Source organism: Rhodotorula paludigena (genome assembly GCF_050403205.1).
Source record: "Rhodotorula paludigena JCM10292 DNA, Rt_paludigena_JCM10292v1_ctg41, whole genome shotgun sequence".
Lineage (NCBI taxonomy): Eukaryota > Fungi > Basidiomycota > Microbotryomycetes > Sporidiobolales > Sporidiobolaceae > Rhodotorula > Rhodotorula paludigena.
Genome location: NW_027481417.1, coordinates 27,059 through 54,726, shown reverse-complemented (window position 1 = coordinate 54,726; position 27,668 = coordinate 27,059). Strand labels below are relative to the sequence as shown.

The following is a 27,668-nucleotide window of genomic DNA, read 5'->3' as shown; positions in this document are numbered from 1 at the left end:
AAACCAAGCTGTGTCGCGGAAGCGGCTTAAAGAGGATGTCGGGATGACCTTCGCAAGTCGCTCGGGCAGCCTCATCCGACTGCCCGCCGACCTCATTGATCGCGCTCCCGGGCCATTCGGACAGCTCAACCGATGCGCAGGAGAACAGTGACCTTGGTCTGCCGAGCCGGGCGCACGGATCCCGTTCACGCGCATCCTCTCGCCCCGGCAGACGCCCGAAGGTTGCCCTCCTTTCCTTCACTCTCGCTCACTTCCCCGCCCGTCCTTCGAGCCTCTGTACCGAGCAGAGATGTCCGACGCTGACTTCGACAACGCTTCCTTCCATTCGTCCTCGCACGAGGGACGCGACTCGTCCTCCCGGTCTCGCTCTGCGTCGCCAGCTTCCGGCCACGCTCGACGAGGCGGACCGTCGTACGCTTGGTTTCTTTCGACCCTGCCCAAGCCGACTAAGCTTCCGATCGAGATCTGGTGGACGGTGCTGGACCACCTCGACTACCGCGGCTTGAACAAGGCCCAGCTCCTCTGCAAGCAGGTGCAGACGCTCATCCGGGTGCGCGATACTCGGCGTCTCGGCGAGTACGGCACGCGCGGGGCGACAAAGCTAGCTGACGAGGTGCTCGCCCACGACAGGACGAACGCTTCGACGCGATCCTCTTCCGCGAGCCTCCGGCAAAGGGCAAGCTGCCGGGCAACATGCAGGTTGCGATTCACCCGCTCCTCCAGTCCGTCTCGTGCATCTTTACGGGCAGCGACGCGATCACCTGGGCCGACATGGCGAAGGACAACTGGACCCGCACCGCATTCGAGTATCCCGCTGTCGACGAATTCGCCACCTCGCCGAGCTGCGGCATTGTCAACTTACACGTCAACACGGCAAAGACGGTCCCGGTGACCGATCGCAATGGGGTCAAGGTCCGCCGCGTGCTGCAGCGTCTCGGCAAGCATTGGTCGTCCAAGCCGACCAGGTTCGTCGCCGAGCAGCTCGCGGCGCAGGAAGGCGTCGACCCAGACAAGACCACCTGGCTCCTTGCTCTTGGGGACCACAATGGGTGGGCCGGCTGGAAGGAGGCTTTCACCGAGAACGAGGGCATGGCGGTCGAGATGCACGCCTCGTGGTTCGACTCGTGACAGTGCGCTACCCCCCGACGTGCTTTGCTTGTCCGCCGAGCGCACTCGTCATTCAGGACAGACAGGCGGACCCCTTCCTGGTGTACTAACAATGTAACCAGTCTTCGTGCTTGTCCGGCGTCGCTCTCTCGCAAAACTCGGTCTTTCTCGCGCACAGATTGACTGGCCGTGTGTGCGAGTCCGACGGTATCGGAATGCAGGGTATAGCGAGCTGTAGAGGGAATCTAGCGAGGTGGCCAAGCGGTCTACACGCCGAAGTTGAGCGCCGACTCGCGAATTCGCAGGCGGACCGTCCGCTCGGCCGGCCAGTCGAAGCGCACCCACTCGAGCGTCGCCTGAGTCGTCATCAGAGCTGTGCGCGAGACATGTCACTTTGGGCTGCATCTGTTGCGCCTGGCACGGAAAGGTGAGAACGCACCCTCGTCGCCGACGTGGAAGTCGTACGTCTTGAACGGCGTGGCACCGCTCCCGCTGCCCTGGCGCGCGGGCGTACCCGCCATGAACATGCTCAGCAATCCTCCGCTCACGCGCCACGCGAGCACGCGGCTCTCGTCGAGCGAGACCGTCACGAGACGGTGCCCATCCGGCGACCACGAGAGCGCCGTGATGGGGCGCGCGTGCCCCTCGAGGACGTAGAGACGCGTAGCGGTGCGAAGGTCGAATACGATGGCCACGCCTTCGTTCGTACCGACGGCGAGACGCTGCGACTTGCCGTGAAAGTCGACTGAGGGGAAGCTGCGAGAGCAAACGAGCTGGTCAGACTCGCCAGTGAGCCGGAAGACTATACATTGGCGTACGAGTGCACGAGTTCGTGCAAAATGACCGTCGCAGTCTGCTGCACAGCCTCGCGAAGAGACGAGACGTTCGGGTCGAGCGATTTCACGACTGCCTCGACCACGCGTGGGAGGTTGCTGTACAGCACGAGGGGTTTCTACACAACCTAGTGAGCGAGCACGGCATCGCTGGAATGAAGTTGCAGAGCCCACCTTGCGGATGATGAAGCCGAGGAGCTTGAGGGTGGCGTTGCGTGCCGACGCGGTCGATGCGTTCAGTACGTCATGCAAGAGCGTCGTCATGAAGAGCGACGTGTTGATACCGGCGACGTGGAGTGTAGCATTGCGAGCAAGAAGTCGAAGGTCGTTCGGCGTGGCGGGATTGCGTCCTATTGCGATGGCGAAGAGCTGCCGCACGAGACGCATCGCATCGACGTAATTCTGCCAGATGCCGAAGCCGCGAGAGCATAGCTCGGCAGCCACAGCTTGGTGATACGGGTGCTCTTCGTCCTCGAGACTGAGCGCGACTGATTCGGCCACGTCGACGAGAATGCTGTGTAAGAGCTTAGTCAGGACCAGGCGGAATGACGCCGGGAAAAGTGGCCGCACCTGGATGAAAGAAGTTTGAAACGCTCGGTCGCGATGAGCCCGATCACGAGCAGAGCATGGTCGGCGCGGTGATGCAAGACGCCGCCGTCTTGTTGTCGCGCCGGAACTGCAGGCGACTCTCCGTGAGTGACACTCCGCGGCGCTGACTGGGAGGAGGTTTATACTGACGCTGGTCTTGCCACGACTCGACAAGCGCGAGAATGTGGTCGTCTGGCATTGCCGCAAGGTAGGTGCCGAAGAGTGAACGAGCTGCTTGCTGCACCTCGGCTGCAGGTTCGGTCGGGTCAGAAACGAACAGGACGGGAAGCGGTCATCGTGCAAACACACCATTCTTGTCAAGCCAAAATTGAGCGAGCACGTCCAGAGATGGCGGGCAAAAGTCGGGACCGACGGTGTCACCGAGGCAAGAGGCGAGGTAAACGATGGCTTCGCTGGCTACACGTTCCGTGTCTGCTTAGAAGAACGTTAGATTGGCCAGCGGCAAGGAACTTGCGATAACGCACCTGGATAGTTCAGGAAGACGCGCAAGAGGCAAACGAGCTCAAGCAGTCGATGTGCAGTAGCCACAGGCGACAATGTCCACGGGGCGTTGGGCTGACCGTATGCACCCAGTGACGATGCGTGTGCACTGCGCGAAGAGGTGAGCATCCTTTCGGCCGGGAAAAGGGTCCCAACGCACCTGCCTAGACCTGCAACAAGCGAGACGGTCGGCGGGTCGATGCCCAGCTGCCCGAGAAGCTCATCCATCGCTTCATCAACGCCGAGCGTCGCAAGCACTGCAGTCAAGCTGCGTGCAATAGTGCGACCGTCGACGATCGAGGCAGTCGCTCCGTCGACGGAAGGCGGCTTCGAGGGGTCAGGCGAGGCATCCGGGGTGTCGGGCGCGCTCGGCTTGACTGCGCGTGCGCGCGACCACGGGAGCTGAGAAGCGCTTTCGTCGATGAGTGATCGAAGGTCGAGTGAAAGATGCGGATCTGGGATGACCGCCAAGATGGTCAGTTGGCGCTCACCGGGAACTTGCGCAAGGCACGCACGAGCAGGACATGACGATGGCGCATCGCGGAGGCGAAACCTACGGCCCGTACGAACGTCAGCTGCAAACGTAATCACATTGGCATCGGAAGACGCACCAAACCTTCCACGAACCGTTGTCGAGGACTCCTTCCGCTGTCTTGCGGTCCATACTGCGCCTGAGCTCTTTCGAAGCGATGTCGCACGTGCGCGCAAGACCCTGCTCGTATAGTACGAGAATCTCGTCCTTGTTTGTCGCAACGACCTCGACGGCCGATTTCGTGCCAGGCAGGGTGAAGACGACGCGAGGCGGGAAGAGCGATACGAGGGCGACAGGCGAGTTGGCCGAGATGAAGATGATCGAGTTGCTCGTGCGCGAGGTGGTCGACGCGGCCGAGTCGATGAAGGCGAAGTGCTTGACCGGCGAAGCGAAGAGTTGCCACCGTCCAACGAGGTCCCAGTCGCTATTTACGAGCGTGAGTCAGCGCGAACGTCCAATGCGGTGTCTTAAAGCGTTAGCGCAAGCTCACGACAAGCCCCAAGCTCCCGCACCGCCTGTCGACGTTCCAGCGAGGACGATCTGGCGACCGCCAAATTCGACGACATCGAGAAGCGTGATTGCGCCGGTCAGCTGCACCTTCGGCTCAGGTAGCGCGGAAAATGACGCGAGCGCCGAAATCTCGAGCAGGCGCAGGCCACCTTCGCCTGTACGCAATGGTGAATTAGTCGGGCTCACGGACGATGTGAGAGCGGACGAGACCCACTGTCACCCGCAAGGGCACGACCCACGCCGAGCATCGTGATAGCTGTAATCTTTACGAGCGGTGGCGGCGGTGCTGAACGATATAGCTGTTCCAGCGGCGATTGTTGCGAGTTCGGGGAGGCTTCGCTGGACGGCGGAGATGACAGTGCCAGGAGATGCAGCGAGCGGTGGTCCTCGTCTTCCGTGCGTGCGAGAAGTGCGCTATGTGCGTCAAGCGGTCCAACGTGCTCGACGCCCGCCGCCGGGGTGGATGTGAGAAAGGACAGCCTTTGTATTTCTGATCAGCTGAGACCGCCTGACCAGCATCGTGAAGGGAGACATACTCGACTTCGCCGCTTGTTTCGTGCGCAAGGCGATATAGCAGCACTGTGCGCTGCTGTCTGACGACGAGACATTGTGCGGACTGCATGGCAAGGACGTCCCGTATTTCTGCAAGCGGAAGAGTCGCGCAATGCTGCAGGCGCTCATCAACCAGGCGATGCAGCTGTGTTGATACACAGTGTCAGTAGATGCACAACGAGGCTGGCTGACTCTGGTCACACACCAGGAGGTTCGAGTCCGTCCAGCTCGCAACCAAGTTGCCGCACGTCCGCAAGCCCTTGATCGGCTCCGGCGACGTCCCATCGACAACGAGGGACGAGGCGAGTGAAATGAAGGGAGCTTGTGCGGCTACGAGGAAGGTGGCGAAGGAAGCGGGAGTTTGAGGCTGCGAAGTCGCTACGACGATGGCGGGTCCACCTGTTCAAAATGCGTGAGCGGGCGGCTTGACTATGTGAGCAATGAACATGGACATACTTGTGGTAGTCACGACAGCGCTCCCGCCGAAATCAGCTTCGTGTGCGACAGGCTCATATGCCACGAGCGTGTTCAGGTCGACAGGCACGAGTACCTTCGTCTCCGCGGCACCTACGCATACAGCAACCGTCATCTATAGGGATTGAGTCAGTAAACTTACCCTACCGGTGTACTCACAGAATATGAGCATGTACCTCTGCGAGATTTGCGACCTGCAGGTCGGCGAATCGAGTGCCTTCTGCCCGAGACGAGCTCGGCACCTTGACGGCCGTGTCGCAAGTACCGAAAGTGCGACCGTCGAGAAGCGAGACGATGGAAAGGTGCCTGCGAATCAAGACGGAAGTGAGCATGAAGAGCCGGGAAGCGGAAAGCGGAAGGGAGGACACACCCGCTCTGCCGCAGGACAGCAAGTGCGACGCCCTCGTCCTTATCGGCACACTTCAAGCCTTCCACGACCTCGAGCGCAACGACGGGCCCGCTGCCCGGTGTTCGAATTTCGAGCACCGCCTCGAGCCGCCCGAGCCGGTCTCTCCCAGCTGTCTGCGCGTGCTCGTGCGGGCCTTCACCCCCTGAAAGCTCCACTGTGCGCTCCTCGCGTGAACTGCCGGGCGCGCCTGGTTGCGGCTCGGCTGAGCTCGGGGACGGCGCTTCCCACAGACCGATCCCGCTTGCGATCGAGTCCTTCGCGCGCGAATGCGAGCGGCGCGACGGAGTCGCCGAGGAGATGCTCGGAGCGGCAGAGGACGAAGCGGACTCCTTCTTCGAGTGGAGCGTGCCGAACGGCGGCAATGAGGGCGGGCGAGACGGGCTGGAGAAGACAAGTTGTGGGACCGATGTGGGCGAACGGGGCGACATGGGCGGCGAAGACGGCGCCGGCGGAGAGAGCGGCATGTCGGGCAGGTCGTCGGCGCGAGAGGCGCCGTTGGCGTGATTCGGCACGGCGGAAGAGGTCGAGATTGACACGGTCGCGCTCGCTTTCCGCGGACGCGAGTGCGACCGTACGAGCTCGTAGCTCTGCAGCATTGCTGCGCCTGGTGTGCTTGACTGTGACGCATTGGCGGAGCTGACGCGCTTTGTGCGGGCAGTCGCGTTCGTCTGCAAGGATGCGAGAGTCGAGATCGAGCTAGACGAGCGACGCGAAGAGAGGCGCGGGGAAGCCGTGCCGGCAAAGACCTGGCGTGAACGAGCCGAAGGGGAGAGAGGCGGCGAGTGCAGAGGTGAACGGGACGGGGGAGACGAGGTTGAGGGCGTCGAGAGGAACGAGTCGTGCGAAAGGCGGCGCAGGTCGCCTTCATCATCCTCTCCGCGAGCGCCTGCAAGCCCCGCACTCCCGTCAGCCCCCTTCGCGGAGCTGGACGAGGGCAGAGGCGCAAAGATCCACGTCCTGCCGTCCTCGCACCCGACCGCGACTCGAAGCGGAGGGCGAGCGCGCCGCTTCGACCCCCGCCCGGGCGGCTCGGCGTGCCAGTGCGCACTGCAGTCGCCCGATACGCGCAACTGCCCACTCGCCATGGCTGTCACGCGCCCGCTCGTCTCGCTCATCCACCCGGGAAGACCGCCTTCCTCGCCCGCGCCCGATTCACCTCCTTGGGCGTAGAGCGCCGCATGCGAGTCTGACAGAGCATGCACGAAGCCCTCCGCGCCGTCTCGATCGCTGGGAAGCGTTGCAGAGCGAGACGCGACCTCGGTGCGCTCATCGGACGGTGTTGCTGATCGGTCTCTTGGCTGCGCTGGAAGGTCTTGTGATGGCGCATCCGAGCTTTCTGGAGCCCAGGAGCCGGCAGCAGCGTCAAGCTCGTCGAAGACGTCGATGCCGGCGGATGTTGACGAGGTGCTCGCGGGTTGCGGTGGGGAGCCGCTCGAAGGCCCGTCGAGCGAGAGCACGACGCTCAGCGGGTGCGCTGAGAATGCCGTCGACGGCAATGGCGACGAAATCGCCATCTCGCAGCAGAGCCGAGGCGAGACGGGCGAAAGGTGCGGAAGCCAAGAAGGATCGCTCTCGGGCGGCCAGGCATCCGGGATCTGCCAAAACGTTGCATACAGATCTACTCCACAGACAGCTCCGCACTCAGCGCCTCGTCCATCAGCCTGCCAGGCGCGTCGCTCTGTAGGTCAGCAGAAGAACGTTAAATCGGCACCAAGGGGGAACGCACCGTTCAAAGCGCTCCCACATGAGCTTGGCACAGTGCCCGACACTGTCCTCGCCCTCGTCGCCGTTGAACTGCATCGCGTTGGCGCACAGCAGCGCGACGTCGCGCATGAGCTCCGTGCTGCTCGAGATGTTGCCCGACTTGATCGCCTTGAGCACATCCTTGAGGCACGTCGAGCGCCGCACCGCGACACCGTACAGCGGCGCGATCGTGCGCGTCACGCGCGACTCGAAGAAGTGCGAGTAGCGCTCGGTCTGCAGCTGCTCGATAATGCGCGTGTAGGCGGCTTTGCGGCGCTGAACCGTTGCCTTGTTGTCCTTTTCTACGAGTCACAGGGATGTCAGCCATGCAGCGACACAGACTCGGTTGGGCGAGGAGGGCAGTGGGACGCGGCATACCATCTTCGGCAGGTTCTTCCGTGGTCTTGACCCGTTTGCGCTTGCGCGCGTCGGCAGCGGTGTCGGTTGGTTGCGGCGATTCGGCGGGCGGCTCGCTAGCCTTGCGCTTGTTCGCGGCTGCAGGGCGGCGCGAGTCAGTCACGCACCCGAGATGTCCTCCAGAACGCGCGGACGAACCCTTTTTCGCCGCCGTGGCGGCGGCAGTCCTGTTCTTCCTCCCACTCCGCACCCGCCCAGACCGAGGCTTCGGCGTCTCCTCCTCTCCTTCTTCATCGTCATCCCCGTCTTCCTCGCCGTCGTCCCCCTCGCCTTCGCCCTCGTCTGCGCCGACCGGTGCGTCGTCCTCTTCTTCCTCCTTGACCGCCTTGTCCTGCTCATCCTCGTTCCCCTCCGCGACCTTCCCCTCAACGTCGCCCTCGACCTCAGCCGTTGCTCCGCGCTTCTTCTTCTTCTGTGCACTCCTCCCCCTCGCGCCCTTCCGCCGTCCCTTCTTCGGACTCGCCTCTTCCTCGTCCTCTGCCCCTTCCTCGGCCTCTCCGCCCTCGTCCTCCGACGCAACCGCTTCGTCTGCGCCAACAGCACCATCCTGCATCTCGACATCCCCATCTTCCGCCTCCTCCTCCGCAGCGGCTTTGCGCCCGCTCTTGCGCCCGCTCGGCGTGCGCGGACGCTTCTCGGGCGGAGCAGGCGGTGCTGCGAGCGTGGAAGTCGAGGATGACACGGCGGGTACGGAGGCGGAGGGCGGTGGAGAGAGGCTCGCGTCGAGCGCGCCAGAGGCGAGGCGTGCGATCTCGTCCTTGAGGCGGCTGTACGTTATACCAGGAGTGCACGTCAGTAGCTGGACCCACAGATACTGGCGCAGCGCTCGGCGAGCTCGAGACGTACGCTTCTTCGGCGAAGGATGAGAGGATCGAACTGTGCAGCGAAGTGAGGAGGGTCGAGTAGAGCGCGTGCACGAGCTTGCGCGACGGGCGGGCTGCGTTGGAAAGAGAGGTTAGTCGACTCGACATCACAGCGATTCAACGAGCAAGTAGATACGCACAAAATGGCTTCGAGCAGGCAGACCTGTTTGAACGGCAAGATCAGGATCGGTCCAAAGCGCAAGTGACGCCCCGCAGTACGCACGGGTCAAGTCCTCGCTGCTGCATGATTTCGGCAAAGGCGGTCTCGTAGCCCTGCGCACTCGAAAGAAGGTCAGCCTGGCTTGCCTGATCGTGAAAGACGAGCGACATCAGGACACGCACCTGGCTCGTCATCTTGCCGGCCTCGTCCGGCCACGACTCGCACCCGTCGAGCTTCTGCGCGACCTTGTCCCAGCTGCTCGTGCCGAGCTGTGCGACGGCCTGGGCGAGGAGGAGGCACGCTTCGAGGGGAGGGGGCGAGACGACCGGGTGCTGCGTGAGGGGCTGCTGGACGGGCACGTCGGTTGCGTGCGCAGTCACTGCCATCTTGGGCGTGGCAGTCCGTCGGCTTAGGGCGGTGACGGGGCGAGAGGACTCGGAGAAGTGTCGAAGTGATGAGACTGCCTCGGACGGCGTCACGGGCACGGGCGCGGTCGGCGAGGTTTCAGGGTGATAGCCGACTGTCTCGTAGTGCGCCGAGCCTTTCACTGCTCGTCCAGAAGCTGTGAGAGGCGAAAGCGAGTGTGCAGGGGGAAGGCAACCCCGGCCTGCCCCTCTTGCTCTCGCACAACGCAGGGAAGTCCAGTGTGGAAGAGGGTCATGGAGCTGTAGTGCTACACGCACTCACACCACAGACAGTCCTGCTCCTCCGCAGCGACATCGACTTGCGACGGAGGCGGTGCCCCTCCTCCTCGCTTTCTAACGCAATTCCTCACCGCCGCGCACTCGCTCGATCGGGCGCAATGGCTGCCGCAGACTGGCCACCACAGCTCGCGCAGCAGGACGAGCAGCTCGTGCTCGACCTCGCGAGCGACTACGCCCTCGGCCACGGCCTCGTTCTGCGCCCGCTGCCCTCGTCTCCCGGCGCAGCACCGTCCCTGACGAGCGCTATCCACGCCCCGTACTCGCTCTACCCGAGTGCATTCCCGCGCCACCTCTTTGACCAGGCCAGGGAGCTGCAGCCGGCGTACAACGAGCTGTATGCCCGGGTCACGGCAGACGACCGCTTCCTCGACCGCGTCGTCGGCGGCGCAGTGAGCAAGGTCGACGAGTTCCAGGGCAGGCTCTACGAGATCTACAAGCAGGTGCAGGCAGAAGGAATCAAGCAGGTCAGGCTGGCCGCGGACTCGCAACTTCACCTGCATCCCTCGGGCTGACCAAGCTGCTTTGCCGCACCCAGCCGCTCTCGCTGGGCTTGTTCCGCTCCGACTACCTCGTGCATGCTCCCGAGGGCGCAGATACGAAGGACTTTGCCATCAAGCAGGTCGAGTTCAACACCATCTCGAGCTCCTTTGGCGCGCTCTCGACTCGCGTAGGCGACTTGCATCGGTCCGTCGTTCCCCTTATTTGACCTTTGCTTGGTCACTTATCCCTCTGCACTCAACAGCTACCTCCTCGCAAATGGCGCCTACCCTACGCACCCCTCCCTCACCCGCTCCGCCCTCCCGCCGAACGGCGCCCTCGAAGGTCTCGCGGCAGGACTTGCCGCAGCTCACAAGGCGTACGGCGTCGACAGCGCCGTCGTGCTCATGGTGACGCAGGACAACGAGCGCAATGCGTTCGACCAGCGCCCGCTCGAGTATGAGCTTGTCGAAAAGCGAGTCTCGCGGATCGCGCTGCGCCCTGCGGATTGGCCGCTGGCCAGTCCGTGTGTCTTATTGTCGAGCCACAGACTGACGGAGGATCTCTCCACGCAGGCACGGCGTCCGCCTCCTCCGCATTCCCTTCTCGCAACTTCGCACCACGCTCTCGCTCGCACCCTCGACCTCTGCGCTGCTGTATCACCCACCCGCATCCGCCTCTTCGCCCTCCACCCCGCTCGAGATCTCTCTCGTCTATTACCGCACCGCCTACGCCCCGACCGACTACTACACTCCCGCCGAGTGGGCGACGCGCGCGCTGATCGAGCGCTCGCTCGCGATCAAGTGCCCCTCGATCGCGATGCAGCTCGCGGGCGCGAAAAAAGTGCAGCAGGTCCTCTCTTCGCCGGACGAGCTCGCGCGCTTTGTCCCCGACGCCGCCGACCGCGCGCGCCTCGAGGAGAGCTTCACGGGCTTGTGGCCGCTCGACGACTCGGCGCGCGGGAGGGAGGCGCTCCGCCTTGCGAGGGAGGAGCCGGAACGGTTTGTGCTCAAGCCGCAGCGCGAAGGCGGGGGCAACAACGTCTACCGCGGAGACATCCCGCCGTTCCTGGATGCGCTCGAGGCGGAGGACGCCAAGCGCGGATTCAAGGACGGCGAGCCCAGGGGGAGGGAGGGCTACATCCTCATGAGCCTGATCGAGCCGCCGAAGGGCGTCGAGCAGGTCCTCGTCAAGGCGGGAGAGGCGACCGGGTCTCGCGTCGAGGTCGTGTCCGAGTTGGGCGTGTACGGCGTCGCGCTCGTCGACGAGCGCACGGGCGAGCTCAGGCTCAACGAGACGGTCGGGCACCTGTTGCGCACAAAGGCGGCGACGAGCGACGAGGGCGGCGTGGCGGTCGGGTACTCGGTGATAGACTCTCCTCTCCTCGTGTGAACGGTGCGCGCGTGGAAGGAATAGAGCGTGTTGCGGTCAGGAGGAGACACCTCGAAGCTGTTCCACAGAGTCTAGAGAGCGAGTGCGAGTGGGGAAGGGCGGGAGTAGGAGGGGGCTTCGTCGTATGTACACCAGCGAGCGAGCGAGTGACGCGCTCAGGCAGCGAGCGTCGGCTCGGGCGGATCCTCGCCCTGGGTCTCCTCCGCCTCGACCACCTTCTCGACCTCCTCCTTGACCTGCTCGACCACCTGCTCCGGCACGTCGACGACGGCCGTCTCGGTCGCCTGCGCCGCGACGTCGCCCTCCTTGTCGACGACCGTGTCCGTCTCGACGTGGACAAACGACCCGCCGCTCGACGGCGAGCTGTCGTCGCCGTTGTCGCTCGGCGCGGGCGGCGGCGCCTGGCTCTGGCCCTGCGGCTGCGGGACGTCGTCGTTGAGCTCGCGGAGGAGCGGCTCGTTCTCGGGCTCGCGGCGGGACGCGGCCGACTCGGCGGCGCCGTTGATGTCAAGCGAGATGAGCTCCATGACGAGGTCAAAGACGGCTTGCGGCTGCGTCTTCTGGTAGATCATGAGGAGCTCCTGCGGCGCCGGGTACACCTTGAGGGCCTTGTAGAACGAGATGGCCGATGCGACGTAGAACTCCGGCGCTGTACAGGTGGGATCCGTGGTGAGCCTGTGTTACGCTGGGAGAGCAAGCCATGCGGTGGCAGCGGATCCGGACGTACAGCGGGCGGCGAGCTGCTCGCCGAGTGCGACCTGCTCCATGAAGAACTGCTCCTTGCCCTCGGGAGTGGCGGGGACTGCAAAGACCGAGTGTGAGCTTCCTGGACACACACAGAGTCGCCGAACAGCGCAGAAGTGGCCAAGTCAGCTGAGACGAGACGGCGCGACTGACCCTGCTCGGCGTTGACGAGGGCGAGGGCGCGCTTGAGGGCAGCCTCGACCTGAGTCTTGCCGATCTCCTGCTTGACCTTGACATCCTTGTCGAGCTTCTGCTTCTGCTTGGCTGCGGGCGAGGCGATGCCGGCGAGTCGGGTCGGGCGAGCGAGGCGATGAGAGCGAGTCCAAAAAGTGGCACAGCGTCAGCGGGCGAGTCTGGGGGCGTTTCTCTCGGTCCAGGGCAGCTACATGGCCCTCTGTGGCTGCTCGGCTTTCCCGCCAGCGAAGCGAGCGGACGTACCGAGCTTGCGGCGGAAGGCGGGGTCGTTGCGGCGGCGGTAGTCGAAGACGGCGGCCCAGGCGACGGTTGCGACGGTGAGGGCACCGGCGACACCGAGGGCAATCTTGCCTGCGCGCGAGAAGCTCGACGAGGATGCGGACGACATGGTTGGCGGGCAACTCTGCGAAAGCACCCGCAAGGCCAGGTTGTCCCCGAACACTTGCGCTCCTCTCCGCTGGTGTGATCGGTCGCTGGCCGAGAGATTCTACTCGAGAGGGACTCGCCGCCCAGCTCAGCCAATCTGCGCTTCCTCGACGCCGCTCGACCCCCGCTCGCGCTCGCTCCCCTGTGCTCGCCGTGTCGGTCCCGTGTCTTTCGGGCTTCGCTGTGCTCAGACTCGTGCTTCCGCTGTCTGGCTGCAGACCGTGCAGTACGGTCAGCCGTATAGCGTGCTCTCCGCACTCGAGGTTCCGCGGACCACCTGCGCTCGTCGTCCATGCTTTGAGGGCTCGCACCTCCTCGCCCTCGCTACTTGACGCCCTTTGACGACCCCGACACGACCTTGTGACGACCTTGGGACGACCTTGTGACGACTCTGTACGAACTGCTCTACGTGTGGCGATCCTGCACCGTCTTCTCGCATCCTCGCGGCCCGTCTCGCTCAGTCTCGGCACATCCCGACCGATCTGCGGTCTGTCACGAACGACCACGGCGAAGCGACTGTAGGTGCGACACGATGCCGCCCTTCGTCAAGCAGCTCGTCATGCGCGCGGCCGACCCGGACGACCCCTCAACCGGCTTCCTCACGTCGCGCCTCTCCACCTTGCCCAAGGGCATCTACATCACCCTCGGCGTTGCCGTCCTTCTCCTTGCATTTGCTCTGCTCGGCGCGGGAGCGAGGCTCTTGTTCGTGGGGACCCAGCTTGGGCGTGAGAGGGGGAGCGAGGAGAAGAGGGGATGGCTGAGGGGTGGAATCGGCGGCGTGCTCTTCGGCATGATTCTCAGCGGTACGTTCGCCTCCTTCCGTCTCCTGGGTCGTGCGCAGCCGAGGCTGACTCCGTGCTCGACTCGGCGTAGCCACCCTCGTTACGCTTGCAGCGCTCCTCGCAGTGTCGCGCCTCGACAGCACGCCACTCGAGCGCTGGGGAACGCTCGTCGTCCTCCTCCTCGGCAGTCTACCAGGCGGCGTGGCTGGCGGCTGGTGGAGCTGGGCGGGTCAGGCCAGCTGTGCGACGTTGGGCGGGTGAGTTGCTCCTTCCCTTGCCGCCGCTTCGTCACACTGACTCTGCTTCGCAGGCTGTCGCTCGGCCTTCTGCTCATCGTGTCAGTCCGTACCACGGCTGTCACGACTCGCATCGCCCTAGCGCTCGTCTTCACCGCGATCTTTCTTCCACTCACCTTCTGGCGCCGCACCTCGCGCTATGCCCTCACCCTCACCTCTGCTTTTGCTGCAGCTTACCTCCTCGTCATCGCGCTCGACCTCTTCGTCCATAGGGGCTTCGTCGACGCCCTCGCGCTGCTGGTCGCACAGGGAGGAGTGGCACAGACTGGAGGTCCGGCCGACAAGCTCGTTGTGCGCCTCGACACAGGCGCAGGCAAAGGCCTGCTTGCAGCTTGGTGGCTTACCGCGGTCGTCAGCGGATTCTGGCAGAGCTGGTGGGGACTGGGGACGGACGGCGACGATGTGCGTTTGTGCAGATCCGCTCGTTGCCACAACGCAAGCAGCCACTGATGCCCGAATGCAGACCTGGAACGCTTATCTTGCTCAATTCATCACGACGCATCCCTCGTCTACAGCAGGGACGCACCTCCCGCCTCAGTCCCTCGCCGCTCGTCTACAATCCGTTCTCCGCCTTGACGGCCGCCAAGGACCCGCTGGCGCGAGCGCCGCATTCACTGACCTCCCTACTCGCCGCCGCTACACTCCCTGGGAGGACGAAGACGGCGACGAGGAAGACGACGACGAGCTCGCCTCGCTCGACGAGAAGCGGCGCTCGTCCTCGTCCATCGTGCTGCGCGAGCATCGCCGCCCGCACCGCCCCCGCGCCGGTCAAAGCGGACGCGAGACGTCCGACGCGTGGGACAGCGACGTCGAGACGCTGCTCGGGCTGTCGAGCCTGCGCAGCGGGAGCGACCCGGCCAAAGTGCGCACGAGCGCCAAGCCTGCGCAGTACGACGGCGCGGCCCACCTGTCCGAGAACGACGACGGAGACGAAGAGGAGCACGGTATGCGGCTGCTCGAGCGCGTCAAGAGCGCAGGCGCGTTGAGCGGGTCGACGGCCGTCGAGTCGCTCTCGCGCGGATCGCTCACTTCGGCAATCCGCGACGACAAGACTCCGATTGCGCCTGCACGCCGTCTTCCTGCCGACCAAACCGCTCCCAACCCTCGCGGGTCAGCGGAGGATGCTCGCGATTCTTCTCCGCCGCTGTCACCCGCCGTTCGACCCTCGAGCTCAAGCGCCAAGCGCACCGTTCGCTCGCGAGTCTCGGACCTTCTCGCGCACTCGCTCGGCCGCGGTGCCGCGCGCGGTACCGCAGCGTACAAGGGCGTCGAGCTAGCCGAGCGCGTCGCTCCGCCCACTGCCCGAGAAGGCGCAGTTCCTGCTACGCCGTCCCTCTTGCTGGCAATCGACCGGCTCCGGTCTGCGCAGCGCCAAGCGCGCGGCGCGCCGCTTTCGCCTGCGAGTCCAGCAGCCCAGGCGGACGGAGTCGAGCGAGGTGCGGATGAGCGGGAGGATGCGCTCCGGCCCGAGAGGCGGCCGAGCATGGCGCGGGAGCGGCGCGCTTCGATGGACGAGTGGTGGGCTGAGGTGGTCAAGAAGAGCGGCGAGGCGCGCTGAGGTGCACCCAGCGTACAACTGTGGATAGACCCTCGATCTCTTTTCGCTTCGAGGCGGAGCCTCCTAATCTTGTCCATCTCAATGTTGTGCTCTCGTGTCCAGTCTCTGTGCAGATGTCTAGTCGGTCGACACTATGCGAGTCTATGTGAAGCTGTCATTCTTCAGCCCTTCTACGCCTGTCGCGTGAGCAACGCCCTCGCATCCTTCATCAACCCCTCGAGCGCACTCAGCCGGTCCATTCCCGCTGCGCCCTCCTTCGCATGGTCCGAGTCGAGCACGACCTGCTTCTTCGGGCTGCTCACCCCAGGCGGAACGGCGCTCGCCCGACGCTTCTTGCTGCTGGGCGTGCTGGGCGGTGCGAGAGCGGGCGCAGGGCGCACACGCTCTTCGGCGCGCGAGAGGGACGTCTCGATCGAGTCGAGCGCGGCTGGAAGCGCGGCGGAGAGCGCACCCTGCGTCGTGCGGAGAGGGGCCAGCGCGGTAAGGGCGAACGACGCGAGGTGTTCAAGCAGCAGGCGCGCGAGAGCAACTGCACGCATCAGAGCACCGTCAGCCAGTCGCTAAGAGACAGGATGAGGCTTTTACGCACGGTCCGAGATAGGCGGACGCTGCGCCAGGAAGGTGGCGATGTCGGGGAAGTGCCCCGCAGAGCGGAAGACATCCTGTGCGATGTACATTTCGACCGCAGATCGGAAGGAGCTGTATGAAGCTCAGCGGTCAGTAACAGCACGCATGTCGCCCGGGCAAGTGGAAACGTGCCCAGAATGATCCTCAAGGGGTGGAAGCTTGAGTCTGCTGCGCGGAGCCGGCGAGGCAGCTGCTTCGGCCGCCTTGACCACGCCCTGGAGCTCGTCGAGAAACGCGCTCGTAAGGCTCAATGCTGCAGAGTCAGATTGATTAGTCAAGCCACCGCGATGTAATGAGCGGGAGCACGCACCTGCGGAGGAGTCGATCGCCTGCTTGTAAGCCCGCGTAAAGCTTCTCCGCCACGCTTCAACAAGCGGCTCCAGCACCGCATGCAGCGGGCGAGGGATCCGCTCGCTGCGGATCGCGACATCCGCAACGAGCTTGGCCGCCTCAGATTGGAAGTCTGCCTCGGCTCCGTCGAAGCGAGCGAGGTAGACAGACGAGGCGGGAGCGCCGACGAGCTGAGACAGCTCGAGCTCCTTGCGTACCTCGGCCCGAAGGTTGTCGGCTTCGTCGGGAGAAAGCGTACGGTCGGGGCACAGGATCACGAGTACGGCGCAGCGGTAGAGCGAGTGCCCTTCCGTTTGTCGCACGAGAGCATGAAGACGTGCACGGAGGGCGGGCCAGCTGTACGAGCATGTGTGTCAGTCGATTAGTTCCCGCCAGGGAATGGGAAAGCGCACTCGTGCGGTTCGTCAGACGCCCTGGTGCAGTCGAAGACGATGAGACCCGTTGTGCGGATCTCCTGCGCGGCCCCTATGTAAGCGGATGTTTGCGTGTATGAAGAGGAGCAGGCGTACCGATGCCAGCGGCTGATCGCGCTTGCCGAGCATCTTGGCCTCGATGTCTACTTCCGGCGCGTCAACCTCGGCGAAGCCCTCGGAAGCGTCGAGGTCGAACTTGCACGCGAGCCAAGCGGAGAAGGGATCGGTCGTGGTAGAAGTCGAGATGAGCGTCGACCAGGTTGGGCGGAAGGGTAACGCGTGCGTGGCGATGGCGGACGAAACGTGCTGAGAGAGGATGTTGAGGAAGGTGCCCCTTTGCCAAATCCGTGCGCGGGTGTCGGCGGCTTGTTTGACCCGAGACACGAGGTCGGAAGCGGAATCCTTCGGGGCGTAGGTCGTTGCGCCGAGCGAGAGACCGCCAAAGTCGAGTCCTGCGTCGCCTGAACCCGCAAGCCCGCCATCCATCTCGTCGTCTTCGTCTCCCGAGACGAGCTCGTCCTCCTCTGCTTCGGCCTCCTCGACCTCGAGCGCCTTTTCCTCCTCGATGCCGCGGACCACCTCGTCCCATCGCCTCTTGCGCTCGCGCTCCTCCTCCCTCCTCCGTCTGCTCTCCTTCGTCCTCGCACGCCACTCCTCCACCCATTTCCTCCTCCCCCGCTCCTCTTCAACCGCGCGCCACAGCACTTCGCGCGTGCACAGCCTCCCGAGCTGCTCCTCGGTCAGCTCCCTCAGCCGCTGCACCACCTCCTCCCGCTCGGCCGCTTCTCGCGCCCTCACGTCGGCCCAGCACGCTTTGACGGCCGCGACGCTCGCGCGCATGACCGGGCCCTTGACCGCCTCCAGCACGAGCTCGTCCGTGAGCGCGCTCGAAAGCGCCTCGACGAATGCCGCGCGCCGTGCAGCTGCGAGCGCCGAGACGGATGTCGCTACCGCGTGGGCAGGCGCGGCGGCGAGCGTTGGAGAGGCGCGGGTGAGCGAGACGCGTCGCAGAGGATTGTGCTGGGTCGCCGAGGCGGAAGCGACGATTGGAGACGCGGACGGACCGCGCGCACGCGCGAGCTTTGGAGAGTGCGACGGCGCACGGTGCGCCGTCGTGACGAGTGGCGCGAGAGGTGGAGGGGCTGCGGCGGGTGGGACGAAGGGCGCCGCGGTGACTGCGGCGCGGAGGGAGGCGGATGGAACGCGTCGTGGAGGTGGCGGTCGCTCTGGCTCCACAGAAGCAGACGGCGTGAAGGAGAAGGCGGAGGAACTGGCCGTGGAAGGCTTGGAAGCTGATGGTGCAGGCGCAAACGAGAAAGTGGGCGCTGCGGAGGCGGCAGTCGTTGCGAAAGGGGATGGTGCGGACGGGGCTGGCGTGGCGGCCGAGGGGAGGGATAAAGAGGGTACGAAGGCGGGGGCTGCAGCATTGAGCGAGGTCGATGTTGCTGCGCCAAGTGCTGGACTGTCGAACGGGGTCGGAAGCGGCGATGCGCCGCTCGCCGCTCCGGGTCGTGCAGCGAAGCTGAACTGCGCAGTCGTGCTCGGCGCGACGACGGGAGCGCGCGATGCGGAGGCAGTTGCATTCGGAAAGGCGAATGTCGGGTTCGTGGCGAGAGAGGGTGTCGCAGGGATCGTCTCAACAGCACCCGTGGCATAGGCCGTACCGTCGATCACGGCCTGGTAAGGCGTGCTACCGCGCTTGCCCTCGACCAGCCGCATCGACACCTTGGGCTTGAGCGTGACCGCTGCGTGTGCAAGGATGAGCAAGCAGTCGGAAGTCACGAACAGGAGGGCAACGCACCCTTGACCACGGCCTGCTTGTGGATCTCGGCGACCCTCTTGCCCCGCTCGTCCGTCTTGACAGCGAGACCCCACTGCTCGCACAAGCTCTCCGCCTCGTCCTCCCCGTCGCACCCGAGCATCTTGGCGAGCGTCCGCAGCGGGAACGCAGAGTGCTGCTGCAGGAACGTGCCCTTGAGCGCATCGATCGCGCCGCGGCGGATCTCGGCAAAGTGCGTCGAGAGAATGCACGCAAAGAGGTACGGCGTCTGCGCGTCGGCGACGAGCTTGAAGAAGCGAGAGAACGCGTTCGGCGCGAGGCGCTCGCCGCGCGGGATGTTGGAGCGCTGTGCGAGGCGGTGCAGCGCGAGCGCGCGCTGGAAGAGCGGGTGTGCGAAGATGGAGGGTGGGAGGAGTTCGGCGGACCAGATGATGTCGGGATCGCGCAGGTGTGTCAGGATGTTGTACGCTCGGAACTCGGCTTCGTTCGGCGAGGGCTCGGCGGTGCCCGACATGCGAGCGTCGTCGTAGAACTCGTTGAGCGACTTGAGGACTGCGCAAAGCCCAAGTGCGTGAGTGACCGCCATGACGACAGACAGCCGGGCGCGACGCACCCTTCCTCAGCTGCTCGAGCTCCTGACTCTCGCTGAAGCCGCTCTGCTCCCTAAGCGTCCCAACCGCGAGAATGTGGTACCTCGCGATGCGCTCGTTGCACTCAATGGCGCTCGCGCCGCGCACGTTCTGGACCGTGAAGTCCTGGCGGATCGAGCGCGTGCGGTCGCGGATGAACGGATGTGTAGTCGCGAGCGGTAGTGTCGGCAGGAGGGTGTGGAAGAGGTAGTTGAGGGTGCTGTGCAGGATCGGCGGGGGCCGGACGTCTGAGGGCAGAGGTTGGTCGTTTCCGGCTGCGGGTCGATGGAACGCCTTGACTGCGCGAGACGGGTCGATGCGCATTGTACCGGGATACTGTCGAGTGAAAACTGTCAGATTGGGGCGAGATTCGCAGAAGCAGCAATGAGACGCACCCGCTCAAGCGGGTCGACGTTGTTCTGATACTCGCGCTCTTCGCGCTCCCACTCAGGACACATGTCCTCGCAGGTGCCCGCAAAGTCGGTTGCCTGGTCGAGGCGCATCGGCTTGGACGGGTCAGGGATCAGGCCGGCTTTAATGGCCTTGAGACGTTGCGCTTCGCGAAGGGGTTTGAGCTGCGGAAGACCTCGTCAGCAGAACCCATACAGCTGAACATCGGAGACAACGCACTTCGAGGTAGCGATTGTTTGAAAGGCTCGTTTCGAACCGTTTCCGCCGCGCGTCCGAGTCCTCACCGAGCACTTCGAGCGTAGAGATCTGCCCTTCTGTACGTTTCTTCGGCGCAGCGGACGAGGAATCATCGTCGGCGCTCTGCTGAGACGCGGACCGGAAGAGGGGCGTAGGCGTAGGTGCAGTTGGGGGTGGCGCAAGGAAAGACGAGGTCGCAGCGGCTGAAGAGGGGGCGAATGCAGACGAGGTGGTCGGGGTGGATGATCCGAAGGCCGGCGCGCCGAACGCGCTCGCGCCACCGGCGCCGAATGCGCTCGTCGCTGAAGAAGCACCGAATGCGGTCGGCGCTGCCCCGAAGGCGCTCGCGGGCGTCGACCCGAATGCCCCACCGAAAGGAGCATTTGCGCCAAATGCGGCAAAGGCGCTCCCTGCCGGTGCAGTGCGGGCCTGAGCCGAGCCATCGTCCTCGACCTGCTCAGTCTGCGCGTCAGGACCCTCGTCGGTGGCAGCTTCGTCGGGCTTGCGCCAGCTCAGGTTCGAGTGTCGCTTGACGCCGGCAGCTCCAGCTCCTCGGCCTGCGCCGCGCCCCGTGCCCCGCCCACGTCCCCGCCCTCGTTCGCTGAACGCAGCAAAGGCGCCGAATGCGGGAGGCGGAGCCGAGTCGGAGGATGTGGGACCCGGGTTGGACGATGAGGACGACGACGGGAAGGCGGATGGCCGGGGCGGTCCGCCACGCCAGGACTGCATCCAAGGAGGTACTTCAAGTGCTGCAGAGCAATGCAGGCTCGAGCAGAAGCGAGTTGTAGCGAGTTGTTGACCTTGACCGCTTCCGCACGGCCAGGTTGTCCTCACGCCCTTGCCGCTGCACAGCCGAGAGAGCGTTTGTGCGATCGCACTAGGCTCGCTGGAAGTACAGCAGCTGGATCCAGACCGCTGCTCTCGCCCCGTGCCCTGTCCCCCTTTCTCCCGCTCGCACCCCCTCCTTGCCGCGATCCCGATCCGCTGCAGCGTGCACAGACGCACAGACTCTGTTGCTCTCTCTGTTGGTCGCTCACGGCCCGAGCACTGCGACGGGAGGACGCTCGAGTTGCTGCCAGCTCTGCCTGCCGCTCACTGAGCTGTTGCTCTCCCGTTCCTGCCTGCTTCTGTCTCTCCTCCTCCACTGTGACCTCGGCATTTGCCCTCTCTCGCGACCTGTCTCGCGTAGCCTAGGCTAGGGCGCTCGAACCGAGCGCTGAAGCGCGACCTCGCCGTCAAACCCGCGTGACCACGCGCCCAAGCCGCTCTTCCACGGCAAAGGTGCGCGCGGCTTCTGCGTCCTACAGAGTCCCGGTCACACTGACACTCTGCGCGACGTAGCGCGAGCACGATGCCCCCGTTCTCCCTCTCGTCCCGCCGACTTCGCCGACAGCCGACTCCTTCCTCGCACTCTCCGCCGCAACCCTCGCCTCTCTCGCTCTTCGGTGCCGAATCGCACAGCTCGCTCGCCTCGTCCTCGTCGGTCGGCCCGTCCACCCCGTCAGCCTCGTCGTCGAAAGACGTCGCGCGTCTGAGCGCCGCTTGGAGCGTCGTCTCAACCTCTGGCCCAGCCGAGGTCTACGCCGTAGAGTCTGGCCGCAAAGGCGAGCAAGGCCAAGGCGGCAGCGGTGGTCGCATCGGGCGGATCTTCCGCCGCATCAGGAGTCGCAAATCCTTGCGCGGACTGGCGCAGGCTAGAGCGGCAGGCGAGGGAACAGAGACGTCCCGTCCGGGGCGTGAGCACGAGATCCCGCCCGTGCCTAGCCTTCCTCCCCAGCTCGAGCTGCTGCCCATGCCGAACGCCGGTCCCGAGCTCTTGCTCGAAGCGTCGGAGCTGGCGACGGGTGGGTTCGCTGCGCAGATCGCAGAAGTGCAGGATTCGAGCCACGACTTTGCCGCCGTGCTACCTTTCGTGCACGCAGGTGATCAGGAGCTCGAAATCGAGGCCGCAGAAACCGTCGCTCTGCCGCTCCAGCCAAGTCATGCTCCGCTCCGCGGACGTCAACCGCCTCTTCCTCTGCCGAAGCCGACGCAGCAGCACCTCTTCTCGCTTTCGACCTCTCATTCGGCAGTCCTCCCGGACGAAGACGCATCGGATGCTTACGGCGATGCTTCGAGTGACGACGAGCGCGTAGGACGCGCGGCACGGCATGGCGCACCTTCAGTGTCCAGCTCTAGGTCGACCTCGTACTCCTCGCCACGCACGCCTCATCCGCCACCGTCGCCGGTCAAAGGGGCTGCAGTAGCCGCAAGACTGCTCTCGCATGCCGCCGACAGTCTCTCGCCGTCTTCAGCGACGATCGGTCCGGTCACCTACAGCGCATTCGGAGCCCCCGTCGGCGCGCCTTCTTCGACGCTCACCGCCTTCGAGCCGCGGCGCCTGTCGTTCGAGCTGCGCAAGGGTCTTGGGCATGCATCCCTGCTTCACAAGCTCCGTCGCGGGCCCACGCTCCTCGAGACTCTCGAACTCGCGCAATCGTCCTCATCTTCCGCTCCGCCTTCTGCCCGTTACTCGCCCCTACCATCTCCCTCTGCCCTGCACCCAGTCCCGCACTTGTCTCCGTCTACTCGACCCGACACGCCCTCTCCTTTCGCTACTCCCGTCCCTTTCGCGCCTCTCTTTTCGACGTGCGCCGGTCTCGCCTGCCTCTTTCCTCGCCTCGCGCGCTGGGCATCACGGCCCTCCTTCGCCGAGCGAATGCTTGTCACGACCTCGCCGGTCGACGGCGGCCCGACGCGGGAGGACGCCGTCCGCTCCGCGCGGCGCGCGACGCTGCGGCCATCGCCGCGCGTGCAGGCGATGTTGGCGAGTCTGCAAGAGCGCGAGGTGTTGGACGCGCAGATGGATGGACGTGGAGACGACGTTGAGAGACCCGAGCGGGAGGCACGGCCTCGCCCCGTCGGGACGGCTTACCCGCCGTCACCGTGCTGGCCGGCAGCGCCCGGCGCCGCCCGAACGACGTCGAGCTCGCATGGACCACAGCCACCCATCTCGCTCGCGCCCAAGCCGCAGCTCCAGCTACCGCTGAAGCGACCCGTTCTGCCCGGTCCGCTGCTGCTCCACTCGCTCGTCAAGCAGCAGGTCGGGCGAGACGACCTAAACTTCGCAGCCGCCGCTAGCGAAGACGATGACGACCAGCCTCTTGCCTTACTCTCGCGCGGCAGACCACTCTCAACCGGTCCGCTTTCAAGCTCGCCATCGTCGTCGGGCCCGGCTGCCCTGAACAAGGTCGATCATCGCGTGGACGGCCAGACGAACGGCGAGAAGCGTCTCGCTGCGCTCGAAGCTGGGGTCAAGCGCTTGCAGGCGAGAGAGCGCGACGAGCAGCGCCGACGGGCAATGAACCGGCTCGAGCGGCGTGGCTCGCCGTCGGGTCGCCCGGAGGAGGACGAGCGTGCGAGGCGCACGCTCATGGAGCAGAAGCGCCGAAGTCGTGCGATGCACGTTGCGGGGCGAGCATCGCCCGACAGGCGTATATCACAGCAGACGCCGCAGCAGCGCCACTCGATCCTCGCGCCGTCGCCCGCGCAGCCGCATCTCCCGCGCTCCGCCAGTCAGCCTTTCCTCGCCGTCCCCGCCTGGTCCAGCGTGCCGACCTTCGCCTTCCCCATTCCTGTTCCGGTTGCGGTGCCGTGCTACCAGCTCCCGCCCCAGGCGTATGCGTCCGCTCGGAACCTCCCGACGTCGCTGCACAAGCCGTCGACACCACCGCACCCGCCTGCTCACCTGCAGCTGCCGAATCACGACACCACCGGACGCCTCGCACCCGCAGCAGCGAACCAGCCCAGCGGCATCGGCGGAGCGGCCCGCTCTCACTCGCGCGACTCGCTTGCTCCACCGCCGTTTTCCCTCCACCGCCCGCTCTCGCTCACTCACGCGCGCTCGTCTCCCTCGCTGCGTCCGCATACACGCGCGTCCGACCCGCCGCAACCGAAGACGGGAGCGCAAGCGCCAGTCGCTTCGAAGGCGCTCGTCCCGCGCTTCGTGTTCGCCGAGGCAGGCGAGCCATCGCCGGCGGACCATCGCCGCGGTGGGCAGAAGCAGGAGCGGCCGTCCGTCAAGCGAAGTAGCTCGGCACTTCCGTTAGGCGCGGGTCGGCACCTTTAGAGCCTCGTTCTGGCAGGCTACGGGGGTGGGCGAGTGGACTTGGGAAGGTCGCGTACGGACGAAAGTCGAAGATTTGCCGTCTGATTTGCATTGGTGATCTGCATTGCCATCGTTGTCTGAAGCGGCCCGAGAACGTCGAGAGAAGAGCTACGCCTCGTAGTCCTCGGCGCCGAGGTACACCACACCTCCCTCGCCGACAATCGGCCTCCTCCACCCGGTCCAGCGCGCATACGAGCCGAGCGTGTCGCGCATAGTAACTGGGAACGACTTGGGCAGCGCGTAGTACTGCCTGACGCCGTCTGCGACGTGCTTTGGCGGGCGCTGGTACCAGAAGTCGCGGATCGCCGAGAGGACCTGGCGCAGCGTGATGCCGCCCGAGCCGGGGAGCGCGGAGACGAGGAGAGGGGCGCCGGTGCGCAGGTCGATGTCGAGCGTGCTGCAGCTCGGCGAAGTTGCGAAGGAGAAGGAGACGGGGTACAGGCTCAGGTCGTAGGTCTGGCCGGAACTGCCGGTGAACTGCGCCGCCGTAGCGCCGTCCATGCCACCAAGCTCGTCGAGGAGTGGGTGAAGCGTCACTGCATGGTCAGCAGAAAGCGGAAGTGACGGCGTATGGCGGAAGAGGGCGGCGTCGAAGGAGGAAGTCTGCTCGTCGCAAGGTCTGCAGAGCACGGGGAGAAGATCTTGCTGCGCTGCGCACCTCGAGAGTCTCCTTGACCGCCCGACAGACGCGGGTCAGCCGCACGAGGTCGAAATAGTCGAGGTCGGACAGGATGGCGACGAGGAGCTCGGGTGGAAGTCGCAAGAGCGGCGACATGGCAGGTGCTGCGCGGGTGAAGTAGGTGCAAGACAGTGTCTCTACACTATCACCAGGTGTCTGCTAGCTGTGCAGAGCTGGCCAGTCCGAGCGAGTCGAATGTGGAGCTGCAGATCCTGCAAGCGCGCGGGACCTGTTTCAAGCTCGACGGGGGTAGCAGACCACAGCAGGAGACTCTTCCAACAGCCTCGTGCTTTACCAGGCGGTGCTCACGCGGTGTGGGAGCGAGGCGAGCCTTGATCAGTTGCTCAGCCTCGTCCACTTCCGGCGCTCGCTCCTGCCTCAGCCAGGCATGGCCAGCGCACCGCCAGAGGCGTTCCTCGAACGCCTAGTTGAGCTCGTGCGCAAGGAACAGGCTGCAGAGGAGGAGGAAGCGTCACTCCTCTTCACGTCGGCGCCCGTCTCGCTCCTCGAGGCAAAGGGCCTCGCACTCGGCAACTTGAGCGGGCAGACGTCCATCGGGCTGGGAGGGCGTCTCTTGATCGAGCTCGAGCGACCCAGCGCCTACCACGTCTCGCCGTCATTCCCGCCGCACGACTTTCGACCGGGCGATCTCGCACGGCTCAGGCAGCAGGGCGCGGCGGGTGCAGCAGGCAAGAAGGGTGCGGCGAAGGGTGCCAAGGACGACAAGGGCAAGGGCAAGGACGATGGCGGGCTAGATGCCGTCGTCTACCGCACAACGGCCACCAAGATCACCCTCGCCGTCGACGAGCCGCCAGACGACTTTATCCTGCCTGAACGAATCCAGATGTGCGTCCCTGTCGCACAATACATGAAGTGCATGCTGAAGGTCGGTGCCCTGCAGCGTCAAGGTCGCCAATCCGACTACCTTTATCCGCCAGATCTTCTTCCTTCAGCGCGCCCTCCGCAAGCTCGCCGCGGCCGAGCCTCTCTCGCCGCTCCTCGCTATCCTGCTCGGCATCCAGAAGCCCAAAATAGCACAGAGGGCAGCCGAAGACCCGCTCGACCTGATCGACGAACGCCTGAACGACTCCCAACGCGAAGCAGTCGACTTTGCCCTCTCGAGCGAAGAGCTCGCCCTCATCTGGGGCCCGCCCGGCACGGGCAAGACGCAGACGCTCGTCGAGATTATCCGGCAGTGCGTCCGCGCAGGGCAGCGCGTCCTCGTGTGCGGCGCGTCTAATCTCGCCGTCGACAACATCCTCGCGCGCCTCTCGGTCGCGCACCCGCGCTACCCCGAGCCGATCCCGCTCACGCGCGTCGGGCACCCGGCACGTGTCCTGGCCGGCCTGACGCGCCATACGCTTGACGCCCAGTCGAGCGTGTCCGATACGAGCGCGCTGCTCGACGACATCAAGAAGGACCTCGAGGGGCTTGAGGGGCAGCTGCGCAATGGATCGGGCAAGAACCGTATCAGAGGCAGCGAGCGCAAGAAAATGTGGGAGGAGGTGCGCGAGCTGAGGAAGGAGTATCGGAAGCGGCAGGGAGGCGTCGTGAGCGAGGTTGTCTCCAAGGCAAAAGTCGTGCTGGCAACAACACACGGGTGCGTCGGGTCACTCGATACCCATCGGCTTCTGACTGACCGCCCGCCGAGCCCACAGCGCTGGCGGTCGCTCGCTCGACCGCTTTGACTTTGATGTTGTCATTATCGACGAAGGTGAACACTCACAGGCGCCTCCTTCCTGCTTTGCGCATTAACGCTCTTTCTCCGCAGCCGCACAGGCAACTGAGCCAGCATGCTGGATCCCCATACTCAAAGGCAAGAAGCTCATCCTCGTGCGCACCTCTCCCCTTGCTCCAAGATCACCGTTTGAAGGCTGACCTCGCCCATCCTGCAGGCTGGCGACCATCTCCAGCTCCCGCCGACACTGAAATCATCTGATCGACTGACGAAGTCGCTGTCGTCCTCCAAGAGCCGCTCTGCCACGGCCTCGAACGCCGGAGGCGACTCTCCCGCGCCCGCATCCTCGCTCGGCAAGCTTCTTCTCTCCCCCGACCTCGAAGTGACGCTCTTCTCTCGCCTCCTCGCGCTGCACGGTCCCTCCATACGCCGCATGCTCAAGATGCAGTACCGCTTCAACGACAAGATCTGCGCGTTCCCCAGCGCCGAGCTGTACGACGGCGAGCTCGTGCCGGACCCGAGCGTCGCGGCGAGGAAGCTGAGTGACTTGGAGGGCGTCGACGAGGATGAGGACCTGGATGAGCCGGTTGTCTTCTTCGACAGTGCGTGACGATCGTCTTTTCCCTTCCGATGGAAGCGCCTGCTTTATCAGCAGCTGAACGGACCTTCTTGCTTCCGCACAGCCGCCGGACAGGCGATGTACGAGCGCGCTGCCGAAGACGGGAGCTTTGGCTCCGAGTCGAAGAGCAACGAGAACGAGGCAGAGTCAGTCGTCCCTCATCTTCCGCTCTCCCACGTCCGCGCAACTGACCCTCTCAAGTTCCGCAGCATCGTTCATCGCTACGTGCAGACACTCGTACGCTCCCTGCTCCATCCGCTATTCCCGCTCCGCTCACCCTCCCTCCCTCTTCGCTTAGATCACCGCCTCTGTCCCGCCGACGTCGATCTCGATCATCTCGCCCTACAACGCGCAGGTCCTCCTCCTCGCGTCGCTCATCCACCCGCAGTATCCCGAGATCGAAATCGGGTCGGTCGACTCGAACCAGGGGAGGGAGAACGGTGCGTTTCGCCTGTGCGCGCGCGCGAACGCGGTCGCTTTCTTGGGTCCTTGGAAGCTCGAGGTACTCATACCCAGCGCTGCCCCCGCACAGACGTCGTCATTGTCAGTCTCGTGCGCTCGAACGAGGAGGTACGTCCCACAGTCTGTCCTCTCCTCATGCGCATCAACCTGACCCGCCTCTCTCGATTCGGCACCTTGGGCAGGGCGAAGTCGGGTTCCTGCGCGAGCTGCGCCGGCTCAACGTCTCGATGACGCGTCCGCGGCGGCACCTCGTCGTCGTCGGCGACTCGGACACGGTCGGGCAGGGGAGCGAGTTCCTGCGCAAGTGGATGGCGTGGCTCGAGGACGAGGCGCTCGTAAAGGTGCCGTAGACCGGCGGTGGGGCAGAAGAAC

General features: G+C 64.9%; 11 protein-coding genes across 11 annotated transcripts; 5 read left to right on the top strand and 6 right to left on the bottom strand.

Moving 5' to 3' along the window:
- Positions 1 to 289: 289 nt before the first annotated feature.
- JCM10292_000398 (F-box protein) lies at positions 290 to 1,128 on the top strand (the record flags this gene model as incomplete). The annotated part of the gene is made up of 2 exons (XM_076650807.1): positions 290 to 550; positions 631 to 1,128. The coding sequence occupies 2 exons, from the start codon at positions 290 to 292 to the stop codon at positions 1,126 to 1,128; spliced, it is 759 nt and encodes a 252-aa protein (XP_076503614.1).
- A 245-nt stretch (positions 1,129 to 1,373) lies between these two features.
- JCM10292_000397 (WD40 repeat domain-containing protein) lies at positions 1,374 to 4,319 on the bottom strand (the record flags this gene model as incomplete). Its single annotated transcript, XM_076650806.1, has 13 exons — positions 1,374 to 1,480; positions 1,547 to 1,863; positions 1,926 to 2,059; positions 2,115 to 2,454; positions 2,511 to 2,616; positions 2,679 to 2,777; positions 2,838 to 2,960; positions 3,014 to 3,138; positions 3,190 to 3,484; positions 3,545 to 3,582; positions 3,641 to 3,985; positions 4,052 to 4,226; positions 4,286 to 4,319. 13 exons carry the CDS (start codon positions 4,317 to 4,319, stop codon positions 1,374 to 1,376), a joined length of 2,238 nt encoding a protein of 745 aa, XP_076503613.1.
- Positions 4,320 to 4,786: 467 nt separating this feature from the next.
- JCM10292_000396 (uncharacterized protein) lies at positions 4,787 to 7,020 on the bottom strand (the record flags this gene model as incomplete). The annotated part of the gene is made up of 4 exons (XM_076650805.1): positions 4,787 to 5,022; positions 5,080 to 5,212; positions 5,274 to 5,403; positions 5,468 to 7,020. 4 exons carry the CDS (start codon positions 7,018 to 7,020, stop codon positions 4,787 to 4,789), a joined length of 2,052 nt encoding a protein of 683 aa, XP_076503612.1.
- Positions 7,021 to 7,124: 104 nt separating this feature from the next.
- JCM10292_000395 (bromodomain-containing protein) lies at positions 7,125 to 9,075 on the bottom strand (the record flags this gene model as incomplete). The annotated part of the gene is made up of 8 exons (XM_076650804.1): positions 7,125 to 7,167; positions 7,233 to 7,551; positions 7,628 to 7,744; positions 7,805 to 8,433; positions 8,513 to 8,603; positions 8,670 to 8,692; positions 8,753 to 8,802; positions 8,872 to 9,075. The coding sequence occupies 8 exons, from the start codon at positions 9,073 to 9,075 to the stop codon at positions 7,125 to 7,127; spliced, it is 1,476 nt and encodes a 491-aa protein (XP_076503611.1).
- Positions 9,076 to 9,491: 416 nt separating this feature from the next.
- Positions 9,492 to 11,262, top strand: GSH2 (glutathione synthase; the record flags this gene model as incomplete). Its single annotated transcript, XM_076650803.1, has 4 exons — positions 9,492 to 9,857; positions 9,929 to 10,077; positions 10,136 to 10,345; positions 10,446 to 11,262. 4 exons carry the CDS (start codon positions 9,492 to 9,494, stop codon positions 11,260 to 11,262), a joined length of 1,542 nt encoding a protein of 513 aa, XP_076503610.1.
- Positions 11,263 to 11,417: 155 nt separating this feature from the next.
- Positions 11,418 to 12,589, bottom strand: TOM20 (TOM complex receptor protein TOM20; the record flags this gene model as incomplete). The annotated part of the gene is made up of 4 exons (XM_076650802.1): positions 11,418 to 11,911; positions 11,990 to 12,064; positions 12,160 to 12,270; positions 12,445 to 12,589. 4 exons carry the CDS (start codon positions 12,587 to 12,589, stop codon positions 11,418 to 11,420), a joined length of 825 nt encoding a protein of 274 aa, XP_076503609.1.
- Positions 12,590 to 13,159: 570 nt separating this feature from the next.
- On the top strand, positions 13,160 to 15,263 carry JCM10292_000392 (uncharacterized protein; the record flags this gene model as incomplete). Its single annotated transcript, XM_076650801.1, has 4 exons — positions 13,160 to 13,430; positions 13,501 to 13,666; positions 13,720 to 14,107; positions 14,169 to 15,263. 4 exons carry the CDS (start codon positions 13,160 to 13,162, stop codon positions 15,261 to 15,263), a joined length of 1,920 nt encoding a protein of 639 aa, XP_076503608.1.
- Positions 15,264 to 15,433: 170 nt separating this feature from the next.
- SAC3 (Sac3p) lies at positions 15,434 to 20,440 on the bottom strand (the record flags this gene model as incomplete). Its single annotated transcript, XM_076650800.1, has 10 exons — positions 15,434 to 15,792; positions 15,853 to 15,925; positions 15,989 to 16,143; positions 16,201 to 16,577; positions 16,634 to 16,695; positions 16,751 to 18,399; positions 18,456 to 18,986; positions 19,048 to 19,399; positions 19,459 to 19,638; positions 19,694 to 20,440. The coding sequence occupies 10 exons, from the start codon at positions 20,438 to 20,440 to the stop codon at positions 15,434 to 15,436; spliced, it is 4,485 nt and encodes a 1,494-aa protein (XP_076503607.1).
- A 622-nt stretch (positions 20,441 to 21,062) lies between these two features.
- On the top strand, positions 21,063 to 23,819 carry JCM10292_000390 (uncharacterized protein; the record flags this gene model as incomplete). The annotated part of the gene is made up of 1 exon (XM_076650799.1): positions 21,063 to 23,819. One exon carries the CDS (start codon positions 21,063 to 21,065, stop codon positions 23,817 to 23,819), a length of 2,757 nt encoding a protein of 918 aa, XP_076503606.1.
- A 147-nt stretch (positions 23,820 to 23,966) lies between these two features.
- JCM10292_000389 (uncharacterized protein) lies at positions 23,967 to 24,633 on the bottom strand (the record flags this gene model as incomplete). The annotated part of the gene is made up of 2 exons (XM_076650798.1): positions 23,967 to 24,461; positions 24,517 to 24,633. 2 exons carry the CDS (start codon positions 24,631 to 24,633, stop codon positions 23,967 to 23,969), a joined length of 612 nt encoding a protein of 203 aa, XP_076503605.1.
- A 292-nt stretch (positions 24,634 to 24,925) lies between these two features.
- Positions 24,926 to 27,646, top strand: JCM10292_000388 (uncharacterized protein; the record flags this gene model as incomplete). The annotated part of the gene is made up of 10 exons (XM_076650797.1): positions 24,926 to 25,383; positions 25,439 to 26,137; positions 26,196 to 26,251; positions 26,309 to 26,370; positions 26,433 to 26,817; positions 26,899 to 26,980; positions 27,044 to 27,071; positions 27,133 to 27,274; positions 27,367 to 27,404; positions 27,479 to 27,646. The coding sequence occupies 10 exons, from the start codon at positions 24,926 to 24,928 to the stop codon at positions 27,644 to 27,646; spliced, it is 2,118 nt and encodes a 705-aa protein (XP_076503604.1).
- Positions 27,647 to 27,668: the final 22 nt, after the last annotated feature.